The sequence below is a fragment of the Tribolium castaneum genome, chromosome 3, assembly GCF_031307605.1.
Source record: "Tribolium castaneum strain GA2 chromosome 3, icTriCast1.1, whole genome shotgun sequence".
In the NCBI taxonomy this organism is placed as follows: Eukaryota; Metazoa; Arthropoda; class Insecta; order Coleoptera; family Tenebrionidae; genus Tribolium; species Tribolium castaneum.
Window position 1 is genome coordinate 24,778,933 of NC_087396.1, and position 27,115 is coordinate 24,806,047.

Here is a 27,115-nt window from a genome sequence, read left to right on the forward strand (position 1 = left end):
TTAGTATTTTCCTTCTTGGAAGATGTAGCCTAAAAAAGTTAAATTATTGTAAAATATTTAGAACTGAACCACACTTTTTTTGTGGAAATTATCACAAAAATTCACTTCAAGTAAAATATAAATACCTTGTTTTCCCATGCTTTAGGTGCAACAGTTTCCTCGACATTTCCAACGCTTACAGGCTAAAATACACTTCATAAAACAAAAAAGACTTGGTGTCAACATATACTCACTTCTGCTTTATTGCGTTTTGTAATTTTTTTTTCATCTGTTCCGTTTGTAACTTCAGCTGGTTCAGCAGGTGGTACTTTAGTATTTTCCTTCTTGGAAGATGTAGCCTAAAAAAGTTAAATTATTGTAAAATATTTAGAACTGAACCACACTTTTTTTTGTGGAAATTATCACAAAAATTCACTTCAAGTAAAATATAAATACCTTGTTTTCCCATGCTTTAGGTGCAACAGTTTCCTCGACATTTTCAACGCTTACAGGCTAAAATACACTTCATAAAACAAAAAAGACTTGGTGTCAACATATACTCACTTCTGCTTTATTGCGTTTTGTAATTTTTTTTTCATCTGTTCCGTTTGTAACTTCAGCTGGTTCAGCAGGTGGTACTTTAGTATTTTCCTTCTTGGAAGATGTAGCCTAAAAAAGTTAAATTATTGTAAAATATTTAGAACTGAACCACACTTTTTTTTGTGGAAATTATCACAAAAATTCACTTCAAGTAAAATATAAATACCTTGTTTTCCCATGCTTTAGGTGCAACAGTTTCCTCGACATTTTCAACGCTTACAGGCTAAAATACACTTCATAAAACAAAAAAGACTTGGTGGCAACATATACTCACTTCTGCTTTATTGCGTTTTGTAATTTTTTTTTCGGTTGTCTCGTTTTCACCTTCAGCTGGTTCAGCTGGTGGTTGTTCCCTCTTGGAAGTTTTAGGCTAAAATGTCATAAATATTTATTTCTCGATTATGATAGTAATAACTTGTTTTTATTTAGTTGTTGAGGTACATAATGTTTCTTCAGCTTTGTTTAACAGGTCTTACACTGTTGTTTTGGAACCCAAAATTGACCGAATTAGAAAAAAAATTACATAATCTGTGTCAAAAAATGCACTACTTGGACTAAGTTTACAAGGTTAAAATTTTTAGAGCAGATTTTTCTTAAATAAAGACGTAATTATTGTAAATAATCCTCCGAAGATGCATGAGCATAATAATATAAATTAATTAGTTTAAATTAAGCAGAAAAATACATATGATTAAAAAAAAACAAAAATATATTTGGTGAAAAATTTTGGCTTTATTATAACTATTTATAACTTAGTGGAATTTTTTCTAGCATGCAGTTTTTTTTGCATGATCTGGTGACTTCAGGAATGTCTTCGCTTATCAAATGATAGATCTGAAGTACGAAAACAAAACCCGTTTTTTAATTTCGTCCAACTACTTCAGATAGATGCTTTTTTAATACAGGGCTTTTGTTTTTAAAATAAATAATAAAATCGATATTTTGAATATTTAGGTAATATTTTGCAACAATTAAAAACTTCCGCCCGAAAAGAAAGGTTTTGCGTTTTAATCAAAATTTCTGCTCATTTTTTTTAGTTCTGTGTTAGTTATACTGTGTAACAACTAACAAATAAAGTGAAATGAAATGTCCACATTATTAGATATTTGTAACAAAAAAAAATATGATATGCATCCCTGAACTCGTGTGCACATTTTTTGCACAGTTAAGCCACTGGTTAAATTCGTTAAACCAAGGCTTTTGTCTAAATCCAACACAAAGGGGCTTTAGAAGCTGAATTATATTTCGTTTTGAAAAAGGGTATTGCAATGTCTGAATATGCGAAAATCTCGGCAAATATCTATTCACAACCGAAAATTTAAGCATATTTTGCCACATATTCTTCCATCTTCTGTAGGGTTAGATAAAGTAGGGTTACAAAACCACCGAAAAGCTTGAAGAAAATAGGAAACTATACTAAAAATTCCGAGAATATCAAAGGCAAAGAATGAGAATCCACAAATGTATTAAGAAATGATAAGTGCAGCCTTTATCACTGCTATTTACTATGGTAGCGCTCAGCTCCATTTGCGTGTGCGTCATCTGACATTTCTGTCACTACGTTTACATAGCAGGGGCATAGCGGCACAACCACTCTATTAAAGAAACGTTCCCAACCACCTTCCAAAGATATGTGTCCTAACTGGTTGTGGAAACACGTTTCTTCCACTATTATGACACCTTCACAAGTAAAACGATACCACATTTTTTTACTACTTTAATATTGAGAAATACTTATTAGATACTGTTTTTGAATTTGTATTGAATTCTATATATATTAGCTGCAGTGACCTTGAATGATAAGTAAAGAGGGAAGTTGTTGACCTTGCAAAAGTGGGGAGTAGCATGAATGACCTTGACCTTGAAAACATCAAGGTCCAACAATGCCTTGGCCTTGAAGTGGAGGGGAAGTGAGAGGGGTTGACCTTGAAAAAGTAAGAGAGAGAACGAGTAGCCTTGAAAGAAAGAGAGGGGAAATGGGCGGAGTCAAACTCAAGGTCAAGGTTGTGATGTGTTGTCCCCCCATTCGTTATCTACTTATTGACTATCAATTTTTCGGACTTATTTCTTTTCAATTAAGTGCTTCTAACATAGAATGACCGGCGAAATCCAAATCTGCAAGAATCAGATCGCTACGACTAACCGTTCAGAAGATATCGGCAAAAATAGAGAAAACTTTACAAATTGATTCAACTAAATTTTAATCATTGAGTATCAATTTTTCGAAATTATTTTTTTTCAATTAAGTGTTTCTAACATAGAATGACCGGCGGAATCCAAATCTGCAAGAATCAGATAGCTACGACTAACCGTTCAGAAGATATCGGCAAAAATAAAGAAAACTTTACAAATTGATTCAACTAAATTTTCATCATTGACTATCAATTTTTCGGACCTATTTCTTTTCAATTAAGTGTTTCTAACATAGAATGACCGGCGGAATCCAAATCTGCAAGAATCAGATCGCTACGACTAACCGTTCAGAAGAAATCGGCAAAAATTGAGAAAACTTTACAAATTGATTCAACTAAATTTTCAACATTGACAAGCAATTTTTTGGAGTTATTTTTTTACGATTAAGTGTTTCTAACGTAGAATGACCGGCGGAATCCAAAACTGCAAGAATCTGAACGCTATGGCTAACCGTTCAGAAGATATCGGCAAAAATAGAGAAAACTTTACAAATTGATTCAACTAAATTTTCAACATTGACAAGCAATTTTTTGGAGTTATTTTCTTATGATTAAGTGTTTCTAACGTAGAATGACCGGCGGAATCCAGATCTGCAAGAATCAGATCGCTACGACTAACCGTTCAGAAGATATCGGCAAAAATAAAGAAAACTTTACAAATTGATTCAACTAAATTTTCATCATTGACTATCAATTTTTCGGACCTATTTCTTTTCAATTAAGTGTTTCTAACATAGAATGACCGGCGGAATCTAAATCTGCAAGAATCGGATCACTACGACTAACCGTTCAGAAGATATCGGGAAAAATATAGAAAACTTTACAAATTGATTCAACTAAATTTTCAACATTGACAAGCAATTTTTTGAAGTTATTTTTTTATGATTAAGTGTTTCTAACGTAGAATGACCGGCGGAATCCAAATCTGCAAAAATCTGAACGCTACGACTAACCGTTCAGAAGATATCGGCAAAAATATAGAAAACTTTACAAATTGATTCAACTAAATTTTCAACATTGACAAGCAATTTTTTGGAGTTATCTTCTTATGATTAAGTGTTTCTAACGTAGAATGACCGGCGGAATCCAAATCTGCAAAAATCTGAACGCTACGACTAACCGTTCAGAAGATATCGGGAAAAATAGAGAAAACTTTACAAATTTATTCAACTAAATTTTCATCATTGACAAGCAATTTTTTGGAGTTATTTTCTTATGGTTAAGTGTTTCTAACGTAGAATGACCGGCGGAATCCAAAACTGCAAGAATCTGAACGCTACGGCTAACCGTTCAGAAGATATCGGCAAAAATATAGAAAACTTTACAAATTGATTCAACTAAATTTTCAACATTGACAAGCAATTTTTTGGAGTTATCTTCTTATGATTAAGTGTTTCTAACGTAGAATGACCGGCGGAATCCAAATCTGCAAAAATCTGAACGCTACGACTAACCGTTCAGAAGAAATCGGCAAAAATTGAGAAAACTTTACAAATTGATTCAACTAAATTTTCAACATTGACAAGCAATTTTTTGGAGTTATTTTTTTACGATTAAGTGTTTCTAACGTAGAATGACCGGCGGAATCCAAAACTGCAAGAATCTGAACGCTATGGCTAACCGTTCAGAAGATATCGGCAAAAATAGAGAAAACTTTACAAATTGATTCAACTAAATTTTCAACATTGACAAGCAATTTTTTGGAGTTATTTTCTTATGATTAAGTGTTTCTAACGTAGAATGACCGGCGGAATCCAGATCTGCAAGAATCAGATCGCTACGACTAACCGTTCAGAAGATATCGGCAAAAATAAAGAAAACTTTACAAATTGATTCAACTAAATTTTCATCATTGACTATCAATTTTTCGGACCTATTTCTTTTCAATTAAGTGTTTCTAACATAGAATGACCGGCGGAATCTAAATCTGCAAGAATCGGATCACTACGACTAACCGTTCAGAAGATATCGGGAAAAATATAGAAAACTTTACAAATTGATTCAACTAAATTTTCAACATTGACAAGCAATTTTTTGGAGTTATCTTCTTATGATTAAGTGTTTCTAACGTAGAATGACCGGCGGAATCCAAATCTGCAAAAATCTGAACGCTACGACTAACCGTTCAGAAGATATCGGGAAAAATAGAGAAAACTTTACAAATTTATTCAACTAAATTTTCATCATTGACAAGCAATTTTTTGGAGTTATTTTCTTATGGTTAAGTGTTTCTAACGTAGAATGACCGGCGGAATCCAAAACTGCAAGAATCTGAACGCTACGGCTAACCGTTCAGAAGATATCGGCAAAAATATAGAAAACTTTACAAATTGATTCAACTAAATTTTCATCATTGACAAGCAATTTTTTGGAGTTATTTTCTTATGATTAAGTGTTTCTAACGTAGAATGACCGGCGGAATCCAAATCTGCAAAAATCTGAACGCTACGACTAACCGTTCAGAAGATATCGGCAAAAATAGAGAAAATTTTATAAATTGATTCAACTAAATTTTCAACATTGACAAGCAATTTTTTGGAGTTATTTTCTTACGATTAAGTGTTTCTAACGTAGAATGACCGGCGGAATCCAAATCTGCAAAAATCTGAACGCTACGACTAACCGTTCAGAAGATATCGGGAAAAATAGAGAAAACTTTACAAATTTATTCAACTAAATTTTCATCATTGACAAGCAATTTTTTGGAGTTATTTTCTTATGATTAAGTGTTTCTAACGTAGAATGACCGGCGGAATCCAAAACTGCAAGAATCTGAACGCTACGGCTAACCGTTCAGAAGATATCGGCAAAAATAGAGAAAACTTTACAAATTGATTCAACTAAATTTTCAACATTGACAAGCAATTTTTTGAAGTTATTTTTTTATGATTAAGTGTTTCTAACGTAGAATGACCGGCGGAATCCAGATCTGCAAGGATCTGATCGCTACGACTAACCGTTCAGAAGATATCGGCAAAAATAGAGAAAACTTTACAAATTGATTCAACTAAATTTTCAACATTGACAAGCAATTTTTTGGAGTTATTTTCTTACGATTAAGTGTTTCTAACGTAGAATGACCGGCGGAATCTAAATCTGCAAGAATCAGATCACTACGACTAACCGTTCAGAAGATATCGGCAAAAATAGAGAAAATTTTATAAATTGATTCAACTAAATTTTCAACATTGACAAGCAATTTTTTGAAGTTATTTTTTTATGATTAAGTGTTTCTAACGTAGAATGACCGGCGGAATCCAAATCTGCAAAAATCTGAACGCTACGACTAACCGTTCAGAAGATATCGGCAAAAATATAGAAAACTTTACAAATTGATTCAACTAAATTTTCAACATTGACAAGCAATTTTTTGGAGTTATCTTCTTATGATTAAGTGTTTCTAACGTAGAATGACCGGCGGAATCCAAATCTGCAAAAATCTGAACGCTACGACTAACCGTTCAGAAGATATCGGGAAAAATAGAGAAAACTTTACAAATTTATTCAACTAAATTTTCATCATTGACAAGCAATTTTTTGGAGTTATTTTCTTATGGTTAAGTGTTTCTAACGTAGAATGACCGGCGGAATCCAAAACTGCAAGAATCTGAACGCTACGGCTAACCGTTCAGAAGATATCGGCAAAAATATAGAAAACTTTACAAATTGATTCAACTAAATTTTCATCATTGACAAGCAATTTTTTGGAGTTATTTTCTTATGATTAAGTGTTTCTAACGTAGAATGACCGGCGGAATCCAAATCTGCAAAAATCTGAACGCTACGACTAACCGTTCAGAAGATATCGGCAAAAATAGAGAAAATTTTATAAATTGATTCAACTAAATTTTCAACATTGACAAGCAATTTTTTGGAGTTATTTTCTTACGATTAAGTGTTTCTAACGTAGAATGACCGGCGGAATCCAAATCTGCAAAAATCTGAACGCTACGACTAACCGTTCAGAAGATATCGGGAAAAATAGAGAAAACTTTACAAATTTATTCAACTAAATTTTCATCATTGACAAGCAATTTTTTGGAGTTATTTTCTTATGATTAAGTGTTTCTAACGTAGAATGACCGGCGGAATCCAAAACTGCAAGAATCTGAACGCTACGGCTAACCGTTCAGAAGATATCGGCAAAAATAGAGAAAACTTTACAAATTGATTCAACTAAATTTTCAACATTGACAAGCAATTTTTTGAAGTTATTTTTTTATGATTAAGTGTTTCTAACGTAGAATGACCGGCGGAATCCAGATCTGCAAGGATCTGATCGCTACGACTAACCGTTCAGAAGATATCGGCAAAAATAGAGAAAACTTTACAAATTGATTCAACTAAATTTTCAACATTGACAAGCAATTTTTTGGAGTTATTTTCTTACGATTAAGTGTTTCTAACGTAGAATGACCGGCGGAATCTAAATCTGCAAGAATCAGATCACTACGACTAACCGTTCAGAAGATATCGGCAAAAATAGAGAAAATTTTATAAATTGATTCAACTAAATTTTCAACATTGACAAGCAATTTTTTGGAGTTATTTTGTTACGATTAAGTGTTTCTAACGTAGAATGACCGGCGGAATCTAAATCTGCAAGAATCAGATCACTACGACTAACCGTTCAGAAGATATCGGCAAAAATAGAGAAAATTTTATAAATTGATTCAACTAAATTTTCAACATTGACAAGCAATTTTTTGAAGTTATTTTTTTATGATTAAGTGTTTCTAACGTAGAATGACCGGCGGAATCCAGATCTGCAAGAATCTGATCGCTACGACTAACCGTTCAGAAGATATCGGGAAAAATAGAGAAAACTTTACAAATTTATTCAACTAAATTTTCATCATTGACAAGCAATTTTTTGGAGTTATTTTCTTATGGTTAAGTGTTTCTAACGTAGAATGACCGGCGGAATCCAAAACTGCAAGAATCTGAACGCTACGGCTAACCGTTCAGAAGATATCGGCAAAAATATAGAAAACTTTACAAATTGATTCAACTAAATTTTCATCATTGACAAGCAATTTTTTGGAGTTATTTTCTTATGATTAAGTGTTTCTAACGTAGAATGACCGGCGGAATCCAAATCTGCAAAAATCTGAACGCTACGACTAACCGTTCAGAAGATATCGGCAAAAATAGAGAAAATTTTATAAATTGATTCAACTAAATTTTCAACATTGACAAGCAATTTTTTGGAGTTATTTTCTTACGATTAAGTGTTTCTAACGTAGAATGACCGGCGGAATCCAAATCTGCAAAAATCTGAACGCTACGACTAACCGTTCAGAAGATATCGGGAAAAATAGAGAAAACTTTACAAATTTATTCAACTAAATTTTCATCATTGACAAGCAATTTTTTGGAGTTATTTTCTTATGATTAAGTGTTTCTAACGTAGAATGACCGGCGGAATCCAAAACTGCAAGAATCTGAACGCTACGGCTAACCGTTCAGAAGATATCGGCAAAAATAGAGAAAACTTTACAAATTGATTCAACTAAATTTTCAACATTGACAAGCAATTTTTTGAAGTTATTTTTTTATGATTAAGTGTTTCTAACGTAGAATGACCGGCGGAATCCAAATCTGCAAAAATCTGAACGCTACGACTAACCGTTCAGAAGATATCGGGAAAAATAGAGAAAACTTTACAAATTTATTCAACTAAATTTTCATCATTGACAAGCAATTTTTTGGAGTTATTTTCTTATGATTAAGTGTTTCTAACGTAGAATGACCGGCGGAATCCAAAACTGCAAGAATCTGAACGCTACGGCTAACCGTTCAGAAGATATCGGCAAAAATAGAGAAAACTTTACAAATTGATTCAACTAAATTTTCAACATTGACAAGCAATTTTTTGAAGTTATTTTTTTATGATTAAGTGTTTCTAACGTAGAATGACCGGCGGAATCCAGATCTGCAAGGATCTGATCGCTACGACTAACCGTTCAGAAGATATCGGCAAAAATAGAGAAAACTTTACAAATTGATTCAACTAAATTTTCAACATTGACAAGCAATTTTTTGGAGTTATTTTCTTACGATTAAGTGTTTCTAACGTAGAATGACCGGCGGAATCTAAATCTGCAAGAATCAGATCACTACGACTAACCGTTCAGAAGATATCGGCAAAAATAGAGAAAATTTTATAAATTGATTCAACTAAATTTTCAACATTGACAAGCAATTTTTTGGAGTTATTTTGTTACGATTAAGTGTTTCTAACGTAGAATGACCGGCGGAATCTAAATCTGCAAGAATCAGATCACTACGACTAACCGTTCAGAAGATATCGGCAAAAATAGAGAAAACTTTACAAATTGATTCAACTAAATTTTCAACATTGACAAGCAATTTTTTGGAGTTATTTTCTTACGATTAAGTGTTTCTAACGTAGAATGACCGGCGGAATCCAGATCTGCAAGAATCTGATCGCTACGACTAACCGTTCAGAAGATATCGGCAAAAATAGAGAAAACTTTACAAATTGATTCAACTAAATTTTCAACATTGACAAGCAATTTTTTGAAGTTATTTTCTTATGATTAAGTGTTTCTAACGTAGAATGACCGGCGGAATCCAGATCTGCAAGAATCTGATCGCTACGACTAACCGTTCAGAAGATATCGGCAAAAATAGAGAAAACTTTACAAATTGATTCAACTAAATTTTCAACATTGACAAGCAATTTTTTGGAGTTATTTTCTTACGATTAAGTGTTTCTAACGTAGAATGACCGGCGGAATCCAAAACTGCAAGAATCTGAACGCTACGACTAACCGTTCAGAAGATATCGGCAAAAATAGAGAAAACTTTACAAATTGATTCAACTAAATTTTCAACATTGACAAGCAATTTTTTGGAGTTATTTTCTTACGATTAAGTGTTTCTAACGTAGAATGACCGGCGGAATCCAAAACTGCAAGAATCTGAACGCTACGGCTAACCGTTCAGAAGATATCGGCAAAAATAGAGAAAACTTTACAAATTGATTCAACTAAATTTTCAACATTGACAAGCAATTTTTTGGAGTTATTTTCTTATGATTAAGTGTTTCTAACGTAGAATGACCGGCGGAATCCAAAACTGCAAGAATCTGAACGCTACGACTAACCGTTCAGAAGATATCGGCAAAAATAGAGAAAACTTTACAAATTGATTCAACTAAATTTTCAACATTGACAAGCAATTTTTTGAAGTTATTTTTTTATGATTAAGTGTTTCTAACGTAGAATGACCGGCGGAATCCAGATCTGCAAGAATCTGATCGCTACGACTAACCGTTCAGAAGATATCGGGAAAAATAGAGAAAACTTTACAAATTGATTCAACTAAATTTTCAACATTGACAAGCAATTTTTTGGAGTTATTTTCTTACGATTAAGTGTTTCTAACGTAGAATGACCGGCGGAATCCAAAACTGCAAGAATCTGAACGCTACGGCTAACCGTTCAGAAGATATCGGCAAAAATAGAGAAAACTTTACAAATTGATTCAACTAAATTTTCAACATTGACAAGCAATTTTTTGGAGTTATTTTCTTATGATTAAGTGTTTCTAACGTAGAATGACCGGCGGAATCCAAAACTGCAAGAATCTGAACGCTACGGCTAACCGTTCAGAAGATATCGGCAAAAATAGAGAAAACTTTACAAATTGATTCAACTAAATTTTCATCATTGACAAGCAATTTTTTGAAGTTATTTTTTTATGATTAAGTGTTTCTAACGTAGAATGACCGGCGGAATCCAGATCTGCAAGAATCAGATCACTACGACTAACCGTTCAGAAGATATCGGGAAAAATAGAGAAAACTTTACAAATTTATTCAACTGAATTTTCATCATTGACAAGCAATTTTTTGGAGTTATTTTCTTATGATTAAGAGTTTCTAACGTAGAATGACCGGCGGAATCCAGATCTGCAAGAATCTGATCGCTACGACTAACCGTTCAGAAGATATCGGCAAAAATAGAGAAAACTTTACAAATTGATTCAACTAAATTTTCAACATTGACAAGCAATTTTTTGGAGTTATTTTCTTATGATTAAGTGTTTCTAACGTAGAATGACCGGCGGAATCCAAAACTGCAAGAATCTGAACGCTACGGCTAACCGTTCAGAAGATATCGGCAAAAATAGAGAAAACTTTACAAATTGATTCAACTAAATTTTCAACATTGACAAGCAATTTTTTGAAGTTATTTTTTTATGATTAAGTGTTTCTAACGTAGAATGACCGGCGGAATCCAAATCTGCAAAAATCTGAACGCTACGACTAACCGTTCAGAAGATATCGGCAAAAATATAGAAAACTTTACAAATTGATTCAACTAAATTTTCAACATTGACAAGCAATTTTTTGGAGTTATTTTCTTACGATTAAGTGTTTCTAACGTAGAATGACCGGCGGAATCCAAAACTGCAAGAATCTGAACGCTACGGCTAACCGTTCAGAAGATATCGGCAAAAATAGAGAAAACTTTACAAATTTATTCAACTAAATTTTCATCATTGACAAGCAATTTTTTGGAGTTATTTTCTTATGATTAAGTGTTTCTAACGTAGAATGACCGGCGGAATCCAGATCTGCAAGAATCTGATCGCTACGACTAACCGTTCAGAAGATATCGGCAAAAATAGAGAAAACTTTACAAATTGATTCAACTAAATTTTCAACATTGACAAGCAATTTTTTGGAGTTATTTTCTTATGATTAAGTGTTTCTAACGTAGAATGACCGGCGGAATCCAAAACTGCAAGAATCTGAACGCTACGGCTAACCGTTCAGAAGATATCGGCAAAAATAGAGAAAACTTTACAAATTGATTCAACTAAATTTTCATCATTGACAAGCAATTTTTTGAAGTTATTTTTTTATGATTAAGTGTTTCTAACGTAGAATGACCGGCGGAATCCAGATCTGCAAGAATCAGATCACTACGACTAACCGTTCAGAAGATATCGGGAAAAATAGAGAAAACTTTACAAATTTATTCAACTGAATTTTCATCATTGACAAGCAATTTTTTGGAGTTATTTTCTTATGATTAAGAGTTTCTAACGTAGAATGACCGGCGGAATCCAGATCTGCAAGAATCTGATCGCTACGACTAACCGTTCAGAAGATATCGGCAAAAATAGAGAAAACTTTACAAATTGATTCAACTAAATTTTCAACATTGACAAGCAATTTTTTGGAGTTATTTTCTTATGATTAAGTGTTTCTAACGTAGAATGACCGGCGGAATCCAAAACTGCAAGAATCTGAACGCTACGGCTAACCGTTCAGAAGATATCGGCAAAAATAGAGAAAACTTTACAAATTGATTCAACTAAATTTTCAACATTGACAAGCAATTTTTTGAAGTTATTTTTTTATGATTAAGTGTTTCTAACGTAGAATGACCGGCGGAATCCAAATCTGCAAAAATCTGAACGCTACGACTAACCGTTCAGAAGATATCGGCAAAAATATAGAAAACTTTACAAATTGATTCAACTAAATTTTCAACATTGACAAGCAATTTTTTGGAGTTATTTTCTTACGATTAAGTGTTTCTAACGTAGAATGACCGGCGGAATCCAAAACTGCAAGAATCTGAACGCTACGGCTAACCGTTCAGAAGATATCGGCAAAAATAGAGAAAACTTTACAAATTTATTCAACTAAATTTTCATCATTGACAAGCAATTTTTTGGAGTTATTTTCTTATGATTAAGTGTTTCTAACGTAGAATGACCGGCGGAATCCAGATCTGCAAGAATCTGAACGCTACGACTAACCGTTCAGAAGATATCGGCAAAAATATAGAAAACTTTACAAATTGATTCAACAAAGTTTTCATCATTGACAAGCAATTTTTTGGAGTTATTTTCTTATGATTAAGTGTTTCTAACGTAGAATGACCGGCGGAATCCAAATCTGCAAAAATCTGAACGCTACGACTAACCGTTCAGAAGATATCGGGAAAAATAAAGAAAACTTTACAAATTTATTCAACTAAATTTTCATCATTGACAAGCAATTTTTTGGAGTTATTTTCTTATGATTAAGTGTTTCTAACGTAGAATGACCGGCGGAATCCAGATCTGCAAGAATCTGATCGCTACGACTAACCGTTCAGAAGATATCGGCAAAAATAGAGAAAACTTTACAAATTTATTCAACTAAATTTTCATCATTGACAAGCAATTTTTTGGAGTTATTTTCTTATGATTAAGTGTTTCTAACGTAGAATGACCGGCGGAATCCAGATCTGCAAGAATCAGATCGCTACGACTAACCGTTCAGAAGATATCGGCAAAAATAGAGAAAACTTTACAAATTGATTCAACTAAATTTATTTTTAGGTCGCTGGGGCAAAGCCCCAGCCTCCGGGCTATCATCTGTAGGCGCCTTGCCTCATTTATAGTTACATTTACGGTTAATACCATTTATTAGAGTGTTAATAAAATTTAAAAAGTCTAGATCAAGGTCATTCAAAGCCGAATTTTTCGAAAACGGGGCATTTGCACAAACTTTCATGTTCATATCTTTGATCTAGAGGCTTTTTAAAGCAAAATGCAAAAAAAAAATTTTCAAAAATCCAGAAGTAGCTAAAGTAAAAATACTAAAAATAAACATACCCCACGGACGATTAAACTCGAAAATGTTGAACTCGAAATGTGGAATAGTGATTTTTATGGAGCTACAGCGCGTACAGGTCTTAGGGTACAGGCTGGGGCTTCGCCCCAGCGAACTAAAAATAAACATACCCCACGAACAATTAAACTCGAAACCGTGGAACTCGACACGTGGAATAGTGTATTTTATAGAGAAAGGGCGCCGTACAATTCGTGGCCGGAGGCTGGGGCTGCGCCCCAGCTAACTAAAAGGAAATATACACCACGGTGTTGTTGGTAAATTGCATGAAGGGAAATGCGGGAATGCATCCCCACTTCCGTCAATCAGAGCACAGTGACATAAATTCAAATTGCAAAATATGAAAAAATACACCTACTTTTTAATGAAAAAGGTATAATACGTCATTTAAATTCATTCTGGGAATACCCGAAGGTGTTATAATCATAACAAACACGCAGGTGCGATTCTTACCTGTTGAAGCTAAACAATAACAACCAATCAGAAATAAGCACACGCAACGCATGCACACCGTGGTGGCAAACGTTGTATCCCTTAAAATCAACAAAAATGGCGATTCAAGTGAAAAGTGAGTGAAAATAAAAATTATTTTTCTAATGTTATTTTCAATTTGCACAAGAAAATTCATAGTGTACGGTCATCAGGGCACTCAGAGGAATAGTTTGGCGTAAGTTTCAGCTTGAAAATCCAGAAGTAGTTAAAGTAAAAAATTACCAATGCTGCTTCAGACAAACCATAACATCAAATTTGGTGAGTTTTTTTGTGTTGCCAAGTCGATTTTTTTTCAAATTTGATAACCACGAGTTATTTTTTCTTTAAAATACTTACTAGGTGTTGCTTAATGTTGATTTGTGTTTTCATTAAAATCGTAGGAAGGGTTTGTTCGTTAAACGCAAAAAAATGTGCGTTCATTCTTTAAATTGATTCTAGTAGATTTTTTGAGTGATATCCTAAGTTTTACTGCTGACAAAAGCAAAAAACAAAAATTACTACCATTTCTTTAATGTTTAAAAAGTGCATATTTTTCAATTTTAAGTCAAATAGCAGTAAAATATGTCTGCTGAATTCATAAAACTACATGATCAGTGTAAAATTATTTAGAAGAAAATTAACTCTCAATAAAAGTAAGTAAATAAGTTTTAGCTAAGTGTAAATAATTTTTATAAAAACCGCTATAAGACATATTATTTATTCAGATAAAAAAAACTTCTAGACAGAACCTTTAAAAAACAACTTAGTTTTAAGATGATTCTATTATAAATTATAAGTCTGGTTAAATGTTTCCCGTCAGAAATTTTAACTGTGTTCAAAGCAGAGCTGGTTTAAGTTTTAATTTTAAAGGTAACTGTTTGATTTATACCGGGTGCTCAAAAACCGGCGCACCAACTCAATGGAGTGTGGTAAAGAGTTGCTCACATAAAAAGGTAAATATAGTAAAAAAAATCTTTGCATTAAAGTTATTGATAAATAACGAAATTTAAATAAATGATATGTGGCAACGTTGTCTAACAGTCGTGATCGCAAAAGAATTTGATCAACAATAAAAATAAATTATTTTTGAAACGGTTTCCTAGGAAATAATTTCCAGTGTTGGCACATCTACAAACTGTGATTTTTTTGATAAATTATAATTTTTTTAAATTAAAAAAACTGCTAAAGTCTGATGGGAAATTTAAAAATAGTTATTCATCGTTGTGTTGGGAAACGATTACTTAGTGTGAAACATAAAAACATTAAAAAATAATGAAAACTGAAAAAGTTAACAAAATAAGTTTGTAGCTCCAGATTTTTTTAAAATATGACTTTAGGAATTTTTTCAAGATTTTTCCTGTGATCTACACATGCTTCTCAACAACGTACCACTGAGTTGGTGCGCCAGTTATTGAGCACCCTGTATTTTGATTAAATAAACACTTAAGAAGTAATTATGGTTTTATTACCTCTATTGACCAAATAAAATTGTCCTGAAGTAAAAAGTTTTAAACATGACTACAAGGAAATTATAAGAATGTTATAAAACTTTTGTTAAACTATCTTAAGAATTTATGATTTTAATATTCCTTGATGAGAAGAATTGGCTGACAATACCTGTAGACAAGATTATTTTACAGCAACTTAACTACAAACTACCTTCATAAAACTTTTACAAAACCGTAGGTGGTTTTTAAACAGCATCCAAATTGTTACTTGGATGTGCCACAATATAAAAATTAAATATTAATCTTGTTTTTTAGAAAAACTGGAAGATACTGACCCCCTGATTCACTTAAAATTATTCTCAAGAGCAGATACAGGCTGTTTTCGAAATTAGCTACAATACTTTTTTTAAATGGAACACCCTATTTTTTGCATTTTTGGAACACTGATGTTTTACACGCTTTAAAAAAATATTTTATAAAAACTAGGAATCCTAGAAAAGTAGGATCTTCACCACTGAAAAGAAAGAAGTTCATAGTGAAAGGACATACAATTTAAAAAATGAAGCCATCTTTTACTAATTACTCAAAATATATTTAACCTTAAACATTAAATAAAATTTTCAGCTAATAATAACTTTAATGTTATTCTTATGGATATCTGAATTTAAATTAAAATAAAATAAAAGTTACTTAACAAGCAGAAATTATTACATTTGGTCATTATGTTCGTTAGTAGTATCACAAGAAAGTGGGAATAAATTGAAACATATTAGCCTAATGTTTCTTAAGAATTTTTTGTAGTCAAAATAGTTTGATATTTGTTTGATGCAAAAGTGCAACCAATCCTTTAGTTTTTCTCTTAATTGACAATCAATTTAAAAGATTCAAAAAATATTAGTCCGGAAGTTGTTTATAAATGTACATTATTACAAACTTTTCTGGACTGAAGTACAAGAAAATTTTGTTTACATGATTATCATTGTGAAGAGGTTGGAGGATGGCTATGTAAAAATTGTATTTTTTTTGTTAAATATTTTTTTTATATTTTTATTGTGGAAATATTATGATGTAGCATTTAATTTTTTGAGCCATGATACATCAGATACTACATGGATGCGTCTAAAAAAATTGGGGTTTTTATTTAAAAAAAATCGAAATAATAATATTGGGAATGGCTTACTTTTAAAAAATATCTGTTCGAGCATTTTATCCACAACAAAATAAATTATAGTTTTAATAGAATTATTCCATAGTTTTAGCGTCACTGTTTTTGTCTTCTATGATTTAGGTTTCTGTTACATTTTTCGAAAGTATTTTTTTTATAGTAATTGCGTAATTTCGCTGAAACAGACCAAAAGATCATAATATATATGAACGCAGATTTTTTTTCAAGAGAGCTCACCCATTTTTCAAAGTTTTGCCAAAAATTAAACTTTAACATTTAAAATGGTGAAAGTCTAAATTTTCTAGGATTATTAGTTTTTGTGAAATACATTTAAAAATAACGTGTTTTCGTCAAAAAAAATAAATTATTTTAAAAACTAAACAGAATCGACCAATGCAAGTTTAGATCAAAATTATTATTAAAGTTAAAAAATTATTAATGCAAATGCACCAAAATTTAGGGTTTCATTTAAAAAAAAACATAAGTTTATATTGTAGCTCATTTCGGAAACACTCTGTATATTTGGAAGTAATTTTTACTATTTATTTCTCAATTATTTAAGAGTCAAAAACGGAGTTTTCCAATCCCTGGGTCAGCCTATATGTTGCTTAATTTTGATGTTTTTTTTTATTAAAATTGTAATTTTTATACTTGTATGTTTTTGTTTATTGTTTATATCACCAAATAGGTATCAATTTTTAAATAATCTTTGAATAATAACTTAAATAACGCGTGTTTGTTATGATTATAACACCTTCGGGTATTCCCAGAATTCAGAATCGCTTCAGGGTACCGAAGCGATTGTTGAGAATTGGTGTACTACAAGTTGCATACTTTTTTTAGACCTGTTTTCAGTGACAGTTGTCAATCATCGGATAGGCATCCGACCTTCGCCTCGGGGTGTCTTGTCCCTTCTCATAAAATGCAAATAATGTAAACAAACTGAATTCCACTATCGCCCACGATAGTTTCTCTTATTTCAGAGATTCAAGCAACATACAGTGAAAAATACGTTTTTTATTTTGTTAAAAAAATTTGATACTAAAGAATAATAAAATACTAGCATAGTTTTGTAAAAAATAATACACCATTACACCATTTATTTATTGGGTTTTATGTTTTAATTAACCGAATTCTGTTCGCTATATTATGTGTCATGTGCATTTCTAATTGGATCACTTGCATTGAAAAAATATAAAATAAAAAAATTAATTGGTGAAACATTATTGTTCTTTCAGAAAACAGTTTAACTTTAAAAAAGTTACTAGGAATATCTCATTAAAATGATGAAAACTTCTTTAAACCCGCTTTTTCGTCTGATAATTTTATCCAGGTAATAAATTCTGAAAAATACATTGTTGTAAAAATTTATTGTAACTATACCCAGTAATAATTATAGTACAAATAACGTATCGAGAGATTGTAAGATCCAGTCTTAGGGATATAATTTGTTTACGTTACGCCTAGTAAAATAAATGATACTTTTATAATTATGTATTATTTTAGAATTTAGGAATTATTTCTCGTTTTTTTATTAAATTTATACAATTTTTCTATAACTAGCTTGCGAAGATATAGCTGCGTTACTCTTACGTTATATAAATTTTGTGTATTTCTTTAAAATATAAGTAAACATTGCTAAAGATCGGGTACCTGAAACTGAAATTACATGTAAACAAAAATGTTTATTAAAAAGTTTAGAAAGTTTTTCATAAGCTCATGAGTCATAAGACTTGTATTTAGTGGAGGGTTTAGGGTGGTGGTTGGTACTTATATATAATCAAAACATATAGTTCTACAACTTCTTTACTCTTTGAGTCTTTGCAGAGTGCTGGTCACTTTCTTGCCCAACAGTGTTTTGTAATAAGTGGTAATTTTTAAACAGTGGTATTTGTAGTTTTTAATTTGTTACTTTGCAGAATATCAATTTTATCTATTTCTTTTTATTTAATTATTTGTTGCGACTGCTGGTTGGTAAGTGTATTTCCTAATTTCTTATTATATCACTTGTAAATAGTTGAAATCTTTGTATATTTAAAATTATGGGTAATAATAGTAAACTAAGTTTTTCAAAAAAAAAGAAAAAGTCGAAAACAAATAATGCGTAATTTTTGGAAAAAACAACGAAAGGGTTCTAAAACGGAATGAACAATAAAAGTAAAAAAAACTTCCTCAGTGGGTTGACACCTTGTCGTGGTGAGGGAGCTCAGTAGTTCTATCACAAAACCTGTGCAGAACGAAGCTAAGTACAACCAAAGTTTTAATCATCTTTTTTATATTTTTTTTAAAACAGGAATAATTTTATTGTTAAAAGTATTCAAAAAAATAGCGAGCGTGATTACTCGTATTTCAAAATCTCATAAGATACGTTGATAGCAGTGTCTACAAAAAAAACGTAATGCAAATCTATAGGTACCTAATTATTTTGTTAAAAAATGTTAATTCCGAAATCATGTGCTTTAATTTTATACCACTATTAGAGAAATCGCTAAAATTCCTATTTGTGCCGATACATTTCTCTGTCTTGAACAAATGCAATAAAATTATTATCTTGTGGGTCACCCCAATGGTGGTTACCTCCAGCGGTGCGTCCTAAACCCGTCATAAATCTTCTTCCAGCTAGCTACGCATTCGAAGAAGGATGCATTAAAAGTTGCCTACTTACAATTTAATTTTTGCATTATATCTAACAATTAAGAACAGTTAACAAAAATCTAAAATATCTCAGGTCTGTATTTTTAAATTTCCTATAAAATGTTTTTTTTAAATTCTCAATACAATGCACCGTTATCAAAAATTCGTATCAACTTCATAAACAGACATTTTATTTAATAAAAAAATATCTAGGCATTTATTTCAATCAAAAATGACTCTTCGACTTACATTTACTTATAAAGAAACACTGCAAATGTCAAGAAACTCTTCAAGTCTAAATTTGCGGCTAAAAACAGTTTACACGTAAAACGTATGCGCCAGCTCCCAGAGGGTCTAGAGCCTTAAGGCTAGGTTAAACGTATTCGTCTTATGGCGTTTTCAATGTAAAAGAATTGTGGCTGTAATTAAGTTATTTGAAAAGATATCAACATCGTTTCAAAACTCAATGTATCTTAGAAATGATATTTACAAAATGGCCATTAGAAAATTTTAAAAAATCTAGTGCTCAATAAATTATGGCTATTTAAATAAACACGATTTCGAAATAATACACGTATTAAGACACCAAGACTTCAAAATGAAAAAACTCTCCGGCCAAGCGATAGAGATTGTTATTTTAAACACCTTGGTATTTTTAATTTTTTTCTGTTATTAAAAATAAGCTTAATATTGCGAAAATTTTAATTCATTGGAAGCACAAAATTCCTTGGGCGATGATTTATAGCAGTTGACTAGACAAATCCGCAGAAAGATTTACAATGGGACCGGAGGGTCTAGGTCTGAGTAACAGACCCAAAAGTAGGTACCTGCTAAAAATGATTAGATTTGTCACATCTCACTTTCTTGTTAGTCTTATTCATCGAAACAATAATGACTTTTGTTTCCGTTGAAAAAGGAATTTGGTCGAGATTAAGAACCAACCCAGAGAAAGTTAAACCATGTAACCAGAAAAGGGATTATCCGCTTAATAATAATTTAAGGGTTTCACGTTATTTATAATTGGTATTATAATAGGTAACTTGTTTATCTAATAATTTCTTTATCTAAGGCTGGTATTTAGAAAGCACTTTATTTGTGAACACACACCAGGCTAATTTTCTATTACCCAGAAATTGTTAACGTAAATTGAATTGGTTTTGGTTTTTCTTTTTCAAAAATCAAAAGTCACTTCTAGAAGCACCTAACAAAACCCTAACTAACTTTAGGCTTTGTTTACTAACTTTAATTTAAAACAGTAAATTCGTATTGCGTGACTATTTCCTAAACTATAACGCTTTGGAGCTATTGTGTTCTGTACAAATTAATGTAAAAATTGATAATAATGATAATAATTATAGAATTAAAAAAATTCGCACGACTTTGTTTCGTCAAAAAATGACACCTACAATAGCGAGCAAAAAATTTTGGACACATTTGTCATTTCATTGTCAAAAAGGTTAGAGTAGTATTGCCCACGATTATGTCAGTAAAATGTCAAAAGTGCTCGCCAGTGTACACTGTTATTCTTAATAAAAACCTAATTTACACTTTGTTTTTTTTAAATATAACAAATAATATGCTGAAAAGGAATGTTTTAGTTTTCAAAGGACTCAGTTGTGTGCATGCTATATATATTATGATTATGACAGTATAGCAACATTAATGACGTAATTGGTTTTTGAATTATAACGTAATTTTTTATTTTTGTAAATAACAACTGACATTTCTGCTTGTTGTTGTTGACAGTACACTTTTTAGTAATTAAAAAATAAAATTAAAATTAAGTAAAAAAAGATGAATGGCAATTGCATAATTGAGTTCTTTGACCTAAAGATTTTTTTGTTAATTGTCTACTCTACCAGTGACCATAGGTATTTAAGAGTGTTATTCGTTATTATATGTTATTCGTTTTTATAAAATTTACATTCTTGGGAAAGTATAGTTATTGCTATTCAAAAGAGAAAACACCAACCCCCTACATTGTAATGTAATCTCCCTAAAGTGGTAGGAGGAAGCATCTGCTAATATAAGAAGTGCAAAACTATGGTAATTTTTAATTACTGTTTAACAGTTCGCTGTGCTATTGTGTGGAGTTTGTGCTTAGTGACATTTTATAAAATGGCTAGATCCAAAGGCAATGGAAGATAGAAATATAGAAATTTCTGTTAGTTAAAAAAGTATTTAGATTTTTTTTTGAAAATATATGAATCTTTTTTTACGCATGTTTCATTGCATAACACCTACGTTCCTAACTACAGTCAAATCTTTTAATTCGACTATATGTTAATCGAATCTTAAATTAAAATTATATTTATTAAACTAATTGAGTAATCCGAAAAATTGACAATCCAGAGAACGCCTTGAATTAGTTTCTTTTTATCGTGATTTACCAGTATTTTAGAACGTTTTTTCTTTTTCATTAAATAAACACTTCAAATTTAAAATAAAACTGTTCAAATTGGGAACATCTTCTTTGGGCATACAAATATCAAGTAAGACCAATGTAGGTAATGTTGTAAATCACAAATACATTCTTTGTTGTGACATCAGCTTAACCACAGAATTTGAAGCACCCTAAGCCGGTCGGGCCGACAGTTTTATGATCGACACCCCGAGAGCGAGTTCAAGATTCCTTTTAACCTAGCCTTTTAAGGGCGCCACTCAGTTATCGATAACGAAGCTCCCAACTGAGAAGGAGATAAGAAAACTATTGAATAATCAATTAAAATTCCGTATATTAAAAGTTACTCTTGTGACCTGATGGTTAAATCAACTACTGACACGAATCTTTACGTTAGAATTGGCCAATTCGCTCGCTCACATTAATTGAAATTATAAGTTATAAAAAATTATTAATAGTTGCATAAAAATTGAAATTTAAAAAGGAAAATTTGAAAATTGAAATAATTTTTTTTTTAAGAAAGGAAATTCGAATAATATATTATAACGAAAAGATTGAAAATCGCGAAGAACTGATATCTGGGACTTATCTGCGTCCAGTCCTTGGCCGTTTACGAGGTTCCCGAAGGTCACACCATTTGATGAAGGGAGTCCTCCTCTAATCGACTGTAGGGGAACCCTTCGGATACGAAATAACAGAAACTTTGAGGACCTCGGATTTTCCTCTGATCGGTTACGACATTGGCGTGTCGGACTTTAGGATGATACTGGGGTTGAGGGCCTAAAATGGGGTATTAGGGATCGGAAAAACTAAAGTTATGAATCTACTTTGGTGGTGTGCGCCCTCAAAAGTTGCTTGATCGTTCTAAGTGTTGGATTTTTAACAAATAAATAACTAATTTAAGGTCACAGGTAATTGTTGCAGATGTTCTTAACTGGACCTCTCAACACCTACTGACCGTTCGACCTCTACCCCTCCCCAAATATTTCGCGCATGATTTTATTAAGAATTTAAGTTTTTTTTTATAAACGTTACAATGTATTGCTTTATTGGTTTCCGGAACGATTTAACGTAACCTAACACCAAACAAATCAGCGATTAAATTTATCTAAGGCTAAATCGTTCCAGAAACCGTTATGTTATTTCCAGGTGTTTTTTAATCTATTAAATTTTGTCTTTGATCTCATGAGAGGCTATTACGTTGTAGAAATGCATTGAATGCATTTTTCATCTACTTTTTATTAAATTTGTCCTTGATTTTGTCATATTACCACAATACTAATAATAATAAAGTTATAAACCAATTCTTATGATAACGGTCTGATCAGTGATCACGGTTAAATCAATAGTGTTATGTTATGAATGGTACTACATCTTTTCCAATTGTAGTTGAGAATGATTAATTCTGAAAGATTAATTTCCGATAATTTCAGTATTTTAGAAGGTATTAATTGTAGTTCAGAAGATGGTTTCTGATATTCAAATACTACTTTCTTTGTTCTGAAAGAAATTGGAAAAAGTATAAAACAAAAAATTAGTTTAGCTTAAAAGTAAAAAGTATGAGCTTTAGCCTTTTAACATTTTTTTAGAGATCTGCAGCCGAGAAGTTAGAAGCATAAGAAACTCTATTGTTTTTGTAAATTGACTGATAATGTTCACAAAAAAAAATAGTTTTTTTGAACTATTTGAAGTGAATATTCGAAATTTGAAAGCAATTTTTTTCATCAAAAATTATAAACAAAGTGATTCTTTCTAACTACACTCTTTTCAACTTCAAATAACGTCAATTGAAGTTCAGATTAGTTACTTTGGTTTGGGAAAACATTTTTTTTTATTCGGAAGTTACAAATTGTATTTCAGAGTACAAGAATAAGTTGTAATTAATATTTTACTCTTTTCAGCTGTTGAAAAAAATGTTGAAGTTGTTAAATATTTTTTAATTAAAATTAGGTAATAAATAAAAGCAGTGGTAATCAAGTATATAGCTTTTGTTTTCTGTAGTATTTTGTTATTTTAAATTTCAATCCCAATTTACGTATGAAAAGTCTATTTTTAAATTACAATTAACATCTTCCAAAAAAGAACTTACGATTCTGAATTACCTTTACACAGTTGAAATTAAAGCTTTATTTTTAATAAAAAAATACGTGGAAACACTGAAAAAAATACCGTAAGACCGTAACATTTTCATAATAAAACATTTTTGCAACATTACCTATTTCAAAGCATTTAAAGAAAAAACTGTGTTGAATATAATTTTGGACAGTGTCTTTTTTATTAGATAAAACAATTTATTCTTTTTGATTTATAATTGGAATATTTTCACGAGATTTGAATGTTGGGTTTTCTCAAAAAACAAAATTCAACTATTTAGGACCGAAATCCAAACATTTTGTTTGTTATTTTCCTTTAACAATAATTTAATAACAATTTAAGAGTAGATTTTTACTGTATTTTCATATTTGGTGTTAAATACTTCATTTATTTTTTGAAAAAAATATTTTTTTAACAGACTGAACATGGAATAAGGACTGAGTTTTTAAGAAAAATAATAAATAAAATATTCTTTTACAATTGGATTAAATATTTGTAACCAATTTTAACAGGTTTTTTGTTGGTAACATTTTAAGCCTTCTTTTTAATACCTGAATCCTAGATTATTACCACTATTTTAAAATATGTTTTCTATAGCAACGTGTTTTTAAATTAAAATTATTAAAATATTCCAACAAAAAAAATTGAAAAAACTTAACGACAGTCCACGAACTTTAAGCTTGTGTCTTCGCTATCGTATTTTTTAATAACAAAATTAAATGAAAAGATTTTTTTTCCATTTTCGTTTTAAAAGACACGGATTTTTTTTCATATTTCTATGTATTGTTACAGCTAAAGCCCTCAGAAAGTTACGATATTTTTTCATACGTTCTCAGCATACTTAAAACTTAAATGTCTTGTCCAAAAAATATTTAAAAAAAATATTACTAACCCCATAAAAAATTAAGTTTATTCCTTATAACTTATTAAAGTTGTTACGGGCAATGAACTGGGTGTAAATAAATTTACCACTTTAGCTGACGTTTCGGTTTTTATTAAACCTTTTTCAAAGCTTATTCCTTATGTAGCTCACAATGAACCCTAAAAATTAATTGACTAACGAATTAAGTTAACATTTAATTGACCAAAAGTCAAATTAATCGCAAATTAAAATTAATTGTGAGCTATACAACGAATAAGCTTATTTTTAGGTCTTTTTTGCACAAAAAAACGTTTCTTTAAGAATATTAATAGAAATTATAAAAAACCTATTTTTTCAGTAATAATTATAAAAACATAGAAAAAAAATTTAGTAGCAAACGCTCAGTAGTGAGTTCTGTGTGATTATTTTTTAACTACAGTAAAAATATACTTTTAGCAGACTCGGCCTGTAGTTCACCCTAAAACAAAAAAACAATTTTGATCTATGATCAGACCTTTAATATGAAAGGGCTTCTAATAAGTCAACTTTGTTTAATCTACAAATGTGTTCTATGTAATATAAGATACTTGTGTGTATTAATGTTAATTACTGCATCTGTTTAAATAATCATTTCCATGTATTATAATCGGTATTACTCTTAAGCATAAGATTAGGGAAATATCGACGAGACTTTGCGTGTACTATTCTTAATCACAAAGGCTAACTAATGAATAGAAAATGGTTTTGTAAAGAATTGTGTGCCTGTTTTGTTTTGCTTGCAAAAAATCACTGTGACTTCTGACGTTTTTCTAGTATTACAATTTTGTATTTTGTTTAAATAAAAATGTAGCAAAAGTGTTAGAAATATAATATAAAAATAGTTAGTTATTTATAATAAGCTTTATAGATCATTTACCTTTCTTGAAAGCGCGGCTTTGTATTCCACGTAGGACTTCAAAATCTGATCAAACTGCTTGCAGGCCACTTGTTTGTACTTCTCCCTCATCTTTTGCAAGTGTTTAATCTCGCTCTCACATTCAAGTTGTTGCTCCTTTATATCCTTTAGCAGCTCCTTGTAGGCTTTCAACGAGTTGCTTCTCTCCATAAATACGTCAATTCTGGAAGTCTCGCACGCAAGTTTCGTTCTTAGTTCGCCCACTTGGGCCCTTATTTGACATTCTTTTATTTTTTCATCACACACTTTTGGTAATTTTTCCAGTCGTAGTTTAGCAATATCTTCCAAAATCTTCTCTTTAGTTAATTCATTTTCTAAATACTTTTGCTGTTGCTCCTCCAGTTTTTTCTTCAACACCACCAACGTGTTATCTTCAGGCCTGACACTGAAATCACAACCGTCACGACCATCCACTGAGTTCACATTCTGCGAAGTTGCTTTCAAAAACTCGTCACAAACTTTCTTGTATTTGTGCTCCAAAATGAGCCCTATTTCTTTTCTGAGAGTGCGACCTTCGTTAAAGCTTAACTCACTGTTTCCTGAAGATCGTAATCCTAGTAACTGTGTGTATTCATTGTCTAACACATCAACTTGCTGGCAACTTTGCTCATGTAAAATATTTTCCACTTTGGTTGCAAGTTCAGGGTTCAAGGCACCAGCAGTGGATATAAAATCGGCCACAGCTTGGTATAGTATTTGGAGATGGGTGTACCTGTCGCGTTGTAATTTGAGGAGGTGCCGCAAGTTGTTCAGTTCTTGAATTTGGGGGCTGTTACAATCGCTGGGGGTCGTTTCTGAGTCGGACATTATTTACCGTAATACGTCCAACCATGCCAATTTCACTGAAATAACACAATTGTGAAGAATTACAATAAATGTCAATCTGTCAAAGACAAGTAGAGGAGGAGAGGGTAATGTTGCCAACTGTGCAAAAAATCAACATTCCCCACGTTTAAAGAAGAAAAAAGTAAATTAAATTTTCGAAGTCTCGATCGAGCAGTCAAAGTTTTAAACCTTTACCTGTTCAGATTAGCGACAACCCTTTGCGACTTGTACTTGTGCTAGTTGTGCGCTCCACCTTGCGTGAAAAAGCGTTTTTCTCAAAACGAACCAAACCATTTTCAAAGTGAGGTCCAGGCCAAAACTCCCTCACAAAACTGTGCCTACAAAGCGCACTTTTGATGCCATCGGGGATCGGACGAAAATCCGAAAACCAAAAAGAGTTCCGCTCATCAGAATTCCGCCTCCGGCGGAATTGACCTCACCGATACCAGCGACGCCCAAGCCAACCACATCGGAACCGGAAATGGTGAACTCCAAAAGTAGAAAGGGGGACCCATTTAAAAATTAATTAGTGAATTAATGACATATTAATTGATAATTAATGACAATTAAATTGATAACGACCGATTAATTTAATTGAAATTTGATATCAAACTTTCTCTTTTAATTGACCTTCGATAATTAATTAATGACGAATTAATTGGATCATCAACTTTTTCTGGCGCCCTCTGGTGTTCAAACATTTTAGCGGGAAATTTAAATGTGACAGATCTCGGCGCCCTCTGGTGTTTAAGTTTTTCAGCGGGAAATTTAAATGTGACAGATCTCTGCGCCATCTAGTGTTCAATTTCGAAATCACTTTTTTTTT

The 27,115-nt window shown here is 31.6% G+C and overlaps 1 protein-coding gene and 1 long non-coding RNA gene across 3 annotated transcripts; both read right to left on the reverse strand.

Annotated features, from left to right (window-relative positions):
- Window positions 1–799: 799 nt before the first annotated feature.
- Window positions 800–27,115, reverse strand: LOC135265589 (uncharacterized). 2 transcript variants are annotated; one of them, XM_064355345.1, is made up of 3 exons: window positions 26,485–27,115; window positions 25,426–26,306; window positions 800–949 (listed from the first exon to the last, which is right to left on the reverse strand). In XM_064355345.1, exons 2-3 carry the CDS (start codon window positions 26,269–26,271, stop codon window positions 815–817), a joined length of 981 nt encoding a protein of 326 aa, XP_064211415.1. In that variant the 5' UTR covers window positions 26,272–26,306; window positions 26,485–27,115; the 3' UTR covers window positions 800–814. The 2 variants fall into 2 exon arrangements, with proteins under 2 accessions (XP_064211415.1, XP_064211416.1); XM_064355346.1 differs by lacking the exon at window positions 26,485–27,115 and having other exon boundaries at window positions 25,426–26,399.
- On the reverse strand, window positions 18,599–23,042 carry LOC135265590 (uncharacterized). The gene is made up of 2 exons (XR_010333308.1): window positions 22,381–23,042; window positions 18,599–22,333 (listed from the first exon to the last, which is right to left on the reverse strand). It is a non-coding gene; the product is annotated as an uncharacterized LOC135265590 (long non-coding RNA).